General features: G+C 40.1%; 1 protein-coding gene across 2 annotated transcripts in view; it reads right to left on the bottom strand.

The window, feature by feature from the left end:
- Positions 1-619: 619 nt before the first annotated feature.
- The window catches only part of LOC113534311 (leucine-rich repeat-containing protein 49), a 47186-nt gene continuing 37838 nt past the window's right edge, over positions 620-9967 (bottom strand). Inside the window, exons 14-18 of one of the 2 annotated variants that reach the window (XM_026927002.3) lie at positions 7769-8003; positions 6783-6968; positions 6351-6460; positions 3740-3893; positions 620-2006 (exon numbers count right to left, since the gene is read on the bottom strand). In XM_026927002.3, the coding sequence (XP_026782803.3) occupies positions 1791-2006; positions 3740-3893; positions 6351-6460; positions 6783-6968; positions 7769-8003 (901 nt within the window). In that variant the 3' untranslated portion in view covers positions 620-1790. The remainder of the gene's footprint in view (positions 2007-3739; positions 3894-6350; positions 6461-6782; positions 6969-7768; positions 8004-9967) is intronic. The other variant, XM_053235195.1, reaches the window with a different exon arrangement.

Below are 9967 nucleotides of genomic sequence, written 5' to 3'. Positions count from 1 at the left end.
CATCACACACACACACATGCAGGAAGTGTCTACTATACTAGAAGAAATAAATGTGCTAAAATGTGGAAAAAGTGAATACTGTATAAAATTTTACCCCATTTGTGAGGAAAATACAGCATGTCCTCAGAAAATCTGACTCCACATTAAAAAAAAGTATTTAAAGTTCTACAGGACAAAATTGACTGAATGAATCAGTGATTATTTTCCCCGACGATGTTAGCGTGAACAGAGATAAGAGGAGTAAAGAGATGATGATGAGGCTTGTGTTTAAACATGTTTTTTACCGCAGGTGATGAGACGGAGACTGATGTCAACGATGCTGACAATCAAAGTGAGAACTCATTTCCTGTTTTAAATTTATAATCCTTTACAATTTGGGAGTAATGCAGTTTTTCCATCAGTAGATGAGGTTATAAATGTAGGGGTCACTTTTAGGGAACTTTAAAATACTAGACCTTTACCTATGAACAATATCTATCTATCTATCTATCTATCTATCTATCTATCTATCTAACTATCTATCTATCTATCTATCTATCTATCTACTGTATATATATCTATATATAGATATATACAGTATATAGTAGAAAGTGTTAAGATTTCACCTTGTGAATTGTTTCCCAAGCCACTAGACATTTCTCTTCGGTGTCTTCAGGACATATGGAATCGTATATAAAAGAAAATAATTTACAAAAAGTCTGATTCTAGCCCGAGTGTGTGACTTTACTTGCTGAATGCAGGAAGGATGTTAATCATGAGCACATGTGGTCTGGAGTCATATGACTATAAATTCCTCTATTTCTAACTATTATAAACTATTTCCCTCTTGCTTTTTTTCTATACCCACCATTTAAACAGTAATTATGTGTATGAAAGCGATCTATCTACAGATGAAGGTACCAGCATACAAACAGCAATTAAAGGATATGTAGAGAGTCTATTCTGAAACAAAAACACTCCTGTTAAACAGATGAGAAGCTAACTACTGCACATTCCTCACCCTGGTAATTACACACCTAAGACTTTCCTGTGAACTTGTACAGATAAAGAAAAACATTTTTCATGCCCTGCCAAGCAACCTGAAAACACACAGACGGGCTGAGTGCCACCTTGACAGATTCAGCCCACTCCTGGTGCGCCGTCTCCGGCGGTGGCTGTTGATTTTGGAAACGCACTGCGCTTTTCTTTCATTACTCAGACGCCGAGCAGTCAAGAGTTCATCATTCTCTTTTAATATCCTGTAAAATACAGAACAAAAGCGCACAAAACCCTCTGTGCAAGAAGAGTTCAAGTCATTTGGATCATATCCAGCAGCATAAAAAGAGAGCATGATGCTAAAACATAAAATTGTCTTATCTCTTCTAGTGTTTCGCAGTTAGACAGCGGACAGAAAAAGAACCAGACTGGATTTTTCTCTTTGTGTCTATGTTAGCAGCACCATTAGGAAGACCAACGTTAGCAAAACGCATTAGTGTATTACTTTTACTACTCTTCTGGGACACTTGTGTAAGTGAACAAGCATTAAAACATCACAGGCATCATGTTTTTTCAAAGATCATTCCCTCTTTCTCATCAGTTAGTGCTTAAATGTGTCACAATGAGTCTCACAGAAGAGTCAGTCTGTCCCTCCGAGTCATACACAAGTTCAAATCTCCACATTTGACTAATCTCCATAGGAGACTGTGTTTGAAAATGGGAAAAAATGGCAGGAATGTTGTTTTTTTCCTGGGAGGAGTAAACATCCTTTCAGTTCTCTGCACACACTTTCCATTTCATCGCTCTCCTCCCTCTCATTTGGCACTGGAGAGCGTGTCGAGGCAGGTGTGTGTGTACGCCGCTGTGCCCCTTGTCTCGAGCACGCAGTCCCTCACCATCTCTACAAACATGGTGGGCCAGAGCTTGTGCAGCGCATCTCCCTTCACGCTGGTGCTGGAGGCCGTGTGCACGAGTCCTCGCAGGTACTGATCCACCACGGAGCTGCGCTCCAACACCTCACTGCCGCTCTCCTGAGGACATTTAGAGCTGATATTAGATTTTACAAGCTGGACACAGAATGATGAAGGTTAAATGTATAGTCAGAGACCTGAATAAGATACAGTTTCACTGCTATATACAGTAAAATTAATTCACACTGGCAAGTCACAATTTACTTTCTATGACAAGCACAACACAAATATTTCTGGAGACTCTGTGAATAGATATGTGAATAGAATTTCTCAGTTTTTTGTCAGCAAATTAAGCTCCAGATCCAATCCTATGGTCTGGGATATTATTCCAATTCTGTACTACTACAACTTCGGTTCATACCTGTGTCTTGTCCCCATTTAGTATTAGGGCAAAAAATGGAAGGAAAAACTAATAACAATAGTTTAATAGTTTCCTAAGTTGCTGTAGTTAGATTGCTAGCTTTAAGTCTTCCAACACGATGAAATCTTCAGAATAGAGGAATATGCAATTTCTCTGCAATATGACAACATGCATTACTGCATGAGATAACTTGCTCTTCAGAATTTCCACAACATTAATTGCCAGTATAAATGGTTATATGTACAATGTGCTGTTCTTTTGTTAATAAAAAAAAATTGTAATCGTTGACAAATCACTGTGGTATAAGAGGGATAAAACACTTCGGGACACGCTGTTATAGGAAAATAATCAACCTCAGAGTGGAAACACCTCTTTTCACATTGGGCTGCATAACACCACCAGATCATGTTTTATTCCTTATTAACAATGCATTTTAAACAAAAGTAAGGTGAAGATAGGTAAAAGCTATACAGCATCATATTATATCATCCATTTTGTATAAGAACATAACCTGTTCAGGCAGAAATTATTTATGCGTATATCCAGATTCTTTTATATATATATATATATATATATATATATATATATATATATATTTTTTTTTACTTAAAATTCTATGATATATGAACTGTGTCTAAATATTATTTATACTTCACGTCTTATAAAATGTCTAAAACGGTATGCCTGAAATAATTAAAAAATAAATCTTCCAATGTCCAAAATTTTTAATATAATATAATTTAATATAATATAATATAATATTTTAATATTTTAATAAAGTATGTCATGTTGAAGACAAAAATTATAGAAAATATCATTTCTGAACATACAGATTTTACAGTTTAGGACTACAGCATGATGCAAGGAGCTAAAAAAAAAATCATCTTCCCAAAAACAACACTAGTTTAAAATACAAATATACAAACAAAAAAAAAATTAAAAATCTAATTGAATTATTTTGTTATTTATTTTTTGTAGAAAGTTAATAAAGATTGAGAATAACAAATAGTCTAGAGAGCTATAGAAGTTTTTGTTAATTTACAGTAAAGTGATTTGGAGATGATTTACATCTTATATTTTACTAAAATATAAAAAAAGAGCCTTAAATTGACTGTCCAAGTGTGGACACTATGCGTGAAAGGGTAAAAAAGCCGGACTGGCCACGCCCCTAAAAGCTACACGCCCAGAAGAAATAAACCTCGAGCAACATCAGGAGTGTAGTGTGAAGCAGAATTAGTCTTGTGTGTATATGACAGAAATCTTAAGGTCATGTGACACATAATAAACTGTGTGTTAGTACATTGTGTATTATTTGATACTATAATGTGCATCTGATAATACTGAAAGACAGAATAACTGTTAATGTATATGTATTTTAGATGTGAAATACAGTAACTGTGTGTGTGTGTGTGTGTGTGTGTGTGTGTGTCACCTCTGGACTGTCAGAGCTGGAGTCCTTGCTGGGGTAGTTAAAGAGCGCTCGGCTCATGCTCTCCCCCAACAGCTTCCCGTTTTCCCTCAGCTCTTCAGGGCTCAAACCGAACCTGCGAACTCTGCCCTCCAGCAAGAACTGCAGCTGCCTCTTCCTACGGAGAAAGACAGTGAATCTTCGATGTCAGCGCTTTGTAACTGTCAGGAAATTTTCCGACATGGGAAAGTTGAAAGTCAAGATTTTGTGCTTTCTGATTTCTCTGTAACGACAAGCTGTGTTTTTCTGGTCTTATTAACTTATTAGAGACAGAGAGAGAAAACAAAAAGAGACTGGAGGTTTAAAGCTGCTATAGAGTAAGTGATTATAACTTGTTTTGTGGACGATCCACAACATCAAATATAACTATAAACAGATAAAAAGTACAAAGTGTCTGTCTTTAATTAATAGAAAAAATAAATTAATAATTGCTGGCAAATTGCTGTGGTGTAAAAGGAACAGAACACTTCAGGATATGCTGTTATAGGAAAATAATTAACGTTAGGGAAGTAATTCTTTCACTGATTATTTTCCTATAACAGCACTCCCGAGTTGTGTGTTATTCCTTACAAGGCATCCAGTATGTGTGTGTGGGAAAGATAACACGATTACCCAGTTGTAATATAATGTATACATGTAGAGGAGTGGGAAAGAACAGGAGTAATGGATGTTCTATCACAAGGCGGATGAAATGCAGCACAGAACCAGCCGGCTCCTGTTCCCTCTGCCAGCGATTCAACACGCTGCCTACCTGCAGGCTACGGCACGAAAAAAACAAGAGCTTCAGCTGCATGTGTGAGCGGGTGTGTGTGGCTCAGGGTTTTAATCAGAGATGGGAGTTGAAAGACATGTCTGCTTTGTGTGTGTGTGTGTGTGTGTGTGTAAGAAATGAAGGTGTGAAGTGTGCCCACCTGACTGAACATAAAGGTTCTACGCTAAAGCTCCTGAATGACGAGATGCTAGAATGTGAAAATGATATCTAGAACATTACAGTAAATAGTGAAACATGAGCTCATGTGTAGGTGATCTAGCTGGAATACCTGCAAGTAGCTCAGGGAGAAAATATGTTTTATAAGTTCTCACCTGGAGCCTGGGATGTTTAGCTCTCTCTCTCTCTCTCTCTCTCTCTCTCTCTCTAGCATGGGCTAAAAATGGCAGCTGCCTTGAACAAGCACTGGCCTGCCATCATCATTTTGCCATATGTCTGCACACACTCTCATATATAGCTATAAAATACTCACACACCTACACACACACACACACACACACACACACACCTACCTTCTTTTGGCACCTTTGGCTCACAGGAAGGAAATCTGAAATCTATGAGAAGCTGATCACCAGACTTCCGTTATACCATTATACCCCAGCGCTGCTGAATTCTCAAATCTGATTGGTCAGAAGCTGGTGGAGTTTTCTGTGAGCTGAGGAATGAGTCTCCAGTTTCAGTGCTTTGTAACAGTCAGATATTGAAAGCTTCTGATATGAGAAAATCTTCAGGACAGAAGAGTTTGTTTTTTTGTGGTTTCTTCGTAACATGCCAAGATGCATATTTTTGTCTTATTAACTCCAACAGAGAGAGAAAAAAAGGCGAGGTTGGGGAGGGAACGACTTTTTTTTTTTTTTTAGAGTAAATGATTACGAACTAACTTGTTTCACGGATGTTCCACAGCATTAAATGTAACTATAAACAGATAAAAAGTATGATGTGTCATTCTTCAATCAATAATATATTGTTAAGGTTGGCAACTTGCTGCGGTATAAAAGGAATAAAACACTTAGGGATGTGTTGTTACGGGAAAATAATCAGCTTCAGGGTGGTAATGGTGTCAGGCTGCATCACGCCACCTGGTCACTGATTTATTTCCTATAACAGCATGCCCCATGTGTTTTATTCCTTACAGGTGAAAGATACCCAGGATATACCCTTAAGGGATACATTTACTAATTCATCACCTTTTTAAAGATCTATCACCATCACTGTGGCTAAGAATTTCAGACATCTGGGTCTAATGGGTTTCAGAAAACTGGGTCTGATAGGTTTACGAGATGTTCTTGTGAGGCGCTGGCTTAAATGTGACAGCACTGTGAAGCGACAGAGGAACTAATGGCTAATTTTGCGCTGCAGTGCTGACTGGTGCCATAAGCAGCTTTACTGAACAGAGCTGACAGATGGAGTCAGAGGTGGTTTTGGCTGGGATAAGGAACGCCTGCTGATGCCAAGCAGGTACCATCCTGCCCCAAAGTAAATACATGTCAATGTATAGGCACACACACTCACACACACTCACACACACACACATGTTGTAGACACATACATACTGTTGACACGCACACTGAAATTGTCACAAATGACAAATGTATTTATGCTCGAAGCATTCTTGTTAACTCTCGTCACAAAATCCAATGCACACAGTCCCTCAGGCAGGCACACACACATCCTATAGCTCAAACACTGCAATGCATTTTGGGTAATAAACTCTTACTTGGATATCACCGTGAGATGAAAAGCAAACACAGACTCACGAGAATGCCACACACATGTACTGTACGCGTACCACACATGAACACACACCTAGACTCCTCCAGCAGTAGAAGCAGTCGAGAGTGCGGTGTTTCCGTCGAAGCCACGTGACCCAGAGTCCCAAAAAGGCGCTCGGCCGCCATGACATCGTTCATCGTCACCTGGTAATACAGACAAAAGGATAAGATATAAAATAAAAGATCTAGACAGCAGCCATATTTAATGTGTTTACTGGAACCACAAAATGTCCTGTCAATATGCAGCAAAGAGTAAATACACTCTCACCACCCAGTCATTAGCCTGTAATGACTACCTCATTAGCTGTGAATGCTAAATTAGCATGGGTGTGGGTGTGTGTAATGAATAAGCCTGTCTGCTGTCTGTTTTTAGTGTTTATAATGACACACTGCTGACCATGATGCAGCTATCGACTGTATCTAGTGTACTCTGTACTTGGATGCTGGCGTGTGCAGGTGTGTGTACCTCCGTGCCATTGATTCTCTGCAGGTTCAGGTGGTTGAGTCTGTAGATGAGGAAGGATCGCCACAGCGTCAGGCTCACCACGGGGTTTCCCTCCGGATCAATGGTCACCTGCTCCAGCCTCTTTACCTGCGCTAGAGCTGCTAACTGCAGCAGCCGGGTTATATTAGTCTCCATAAAGATCAGGTGCTGAGGAGAAGAGAAGAGAAGAGAAGAGAAAGACAGGAGACAAGCACAGGCGAGACCAACAAGAGACGGAGAAAGGAGAGAAAGAAAAAAGAATAGGAAGAGGAGAGGAGAGAGAAGCAGTGAAAAAAGAAAAGAAGAGAAGAAAAGAAGTAGGGAAAGAGAAGAGAGATTGCAGGAGAGATTGAAGACCGAAGGGAAAAGGACAGTAAGAGAAAAGAAAAAGGAAAAGAAGAGGAAAAAGAAGAGAAGAGAAGAGAAGAGAAGAGAAGAGAGAAAGACAGGAGAAAAGCACAGAAGATGACAAGAGAAGGAAAAAAAGAGAGGAAGAAAAAAATAAAAAGAGGAGAAAAGAGCAGCAAAAAAGAATAGAAGAGAAGAAAAGAAAAGAAAGGTACAGATTGAAGGAGAGTTTGAAGACACAAGGGAAAAAGAGAGAAAGAGAAAAGGGACAGGAAAAGGAGAGGAAAAGAAGAAGAGAAGAGAAGAGAAGAGAAGAGAAGAGAAGAGAAGAGAAGAGAAGAGAAGAGAAGAGAAGAGAAAGACAGGATAGAACAATGACAGAAGAGAAAAAGAAAGGAAGAGAAGAGAAAAAGAATAGGGAGAAGAGAAGAGAAGAGAAGAGAAGAGAAGAGAAGAGAAGTTACTGACAGCAAAGACACCTGGAAAGCATTGCCAGAACTGTCCTTATTTCATACACAGAATATTGACCTGTACACATGCACTTGCACAGAGCTACACTGAACACTGGGATGATAAAGTCCTGCTCTAGAGTGCTGGAGTGGAGAACTCGTGAGGCTCACCGTGAGGTTGGGGAATTTGAGGCGAATGCGCGGCAGATGGGGCACGATGGTGTCGAACTGGATATAGCGGAAGGTGATGGTAGTGACGGTGCTGGCTGTCTGCACACCCCAGCCTCTCTCTAGAGTCTCCAGAGCGCCCGGACCGAACAGACGCACCGTCTCGCCGTCCAGCTCGGCCACGTGGCTCTCCGACAGAGACAGACTCTGCACGCTGGCGCCCCCTGCCTCCTGGAGTCTGGAAACGACAAGACAGAGAGCAATAGCGGGTCAGGGCCTTATCGTAGCTATTTAAGACTTAAGAGAGAGAGTGATACAGAGAGTGATCTTTTACTGATCTTTGTGCTAAAGGGCTTTTGGGATGCTTGCCCAAAAAACAATGGCTCGTAAAGTCAGCTTTAATTTAATCACTGAAACCGTATCAGTAACACGTGTGCACTTCAAGCACGGCTCCCGCATCAAAGACAAGTCATTTCTATGCTAAAATGAGGTTTGCTTTTTAATAACTGCTCCACTTTTAACGCTTGCCAGGACTTGTGTCCAACACATGTCTGAAGGTTCAGTCAGCTGTCCCTGTTTCTCAGAGCGCAAAGCTAATGTTACAAAAACAAGAAAGCTTATTTATGTAATTTTATCCCATTGCACTTTTGAATTCTCAAATCTGATTGGTTAGAAGGTGTTGATTAATTTTCTGTAACGGCACACCTTAGTCAGGAGTGACAGTAGTGCAAAAATCACTGGTTTATGGATTAAAAAATGTGTTGTTTTCATCATGTTTGCCATGGAGATGTTGATAGAACATTTATAAAAGAAGTCTCGAGTGGCAGCATTTTGTAACACTCAGTGACTTTTGGACAAAGGACTTTCTAGTTTCTCAGTAACATGACAAGCTGCGTTGTTTGTGTTATAACTTTAAACGAGAGATTAAAAAAAAGAGGCTAGTAAGAGGGAACATCTGTTTATAGCTGCTAAAATGTAAATGAAACAGTGTCGTTCTTTAATAAATAACGAATTGTAATTGTTGACAAATTGCTGTGGTATAAGAATAAAACACTTTAAAATAATCAACTTCAAGGTGGTAACATTAACTCTGTATGGTGTCAGGCTGCATTACACCAACCCAAGATTGATTATTTTGCTATAACATCATGCCTGGAAGTCTTTACTCACACTTCCGTTTGACTGAAAATTTACAAAACTTGCACAATGCTAAACGTTAGCTATAAGCTTTCTTTAATTGTACCACAAACATATTTTGGCTCATCAGCTCCATTTGAAGGAATTGGGACAAGTGTATACTATTATATGTTTCTTTTCTGGTTAAATTATTTATTGAATTGAACACTTGAGCTGAATGGAGCAGAAATCATTCTGGGATTCCTGCAGCAGCCCTGATACAGGATGTCCTCACACAGAGGCCACTGAGTACAGATGTAAACACAGTAGACAGAGTAACAGCACTGAGTGCCTAAATGGTGCACTGCCAATTCCTATCTGCCTGATCCATTAGCACTGATGCTAATCGGCGAGCCTCTTACAAAGCACTGCATTTGTTTACGTGTGTGTCAATAGGACAGAGGAACTAAGTGTGTTAGTTAAAACCGAGACCCGATCAGTCTGTAGGAGAGAACAGACATCCGTCTGGCCCAATTGGCTCGCCTCCTGGGCGCTGCGCTGGAGAAGGTATAGTTAATAAAGAAGCCGTGAGAGTGGAGGATCACTGTGAGTCTCAGGAAGACTCGATATCCGGGTGGAGCTCTGTGACCCGGCACCGCCGTGGCCTCGTGACACCCACATGCCAGCGGATCGGCTACACGGAGACCGGTCTTTAGCATTAAAACACCCAAATAAGTCCAATCATCTTATTCAAGTTTCACACACCGGCGACTCAGACTGGGGCGAGACACGGTGTAACACTAGAGCCACACAGGGAATCCCGATGGGAACAGGGAAGAATTTGTCCGATTTGTTTCAGGAAGGAGCTGAATGAGGACGGGTGTGGAAAGAGCGGTGTAAAAGGTGGCCATTGTGTTCAAGAAAAAACATCTATCCAGGTGACTACACGCTTAGAGATAGAGAGGGCCGAAAGTACAAAAATGATAACCGACTAGACCAAGATCAAAGCAAGACATGAGGTTCACCACCTTACATAATTATTGTTGTGGTTTTTAAGAACAGAAACCTAAAAATTATATATAATTG

This window comes from Pangasianodon hypophthalmus, chromosome 6, assembly GCF_027358585.1.
Source record: "Pangasianodon hypophthalmus isolate fPanHyp1 chromosome 6, fPanHyp1.pri, whole genome shotgun sequence".
Taxonomy (NCBI): Eukaryota; Metazoa; Chordata; class Actinopteri; order Siluriformes; family Pangasiidae; genus Pangasianodon; species Pangasianodon hypophthalmus.
Note: the sequence above shows the minus strand (reverse complement) of the source record. Positions and strands in the feature narration are given on the sequence as shown.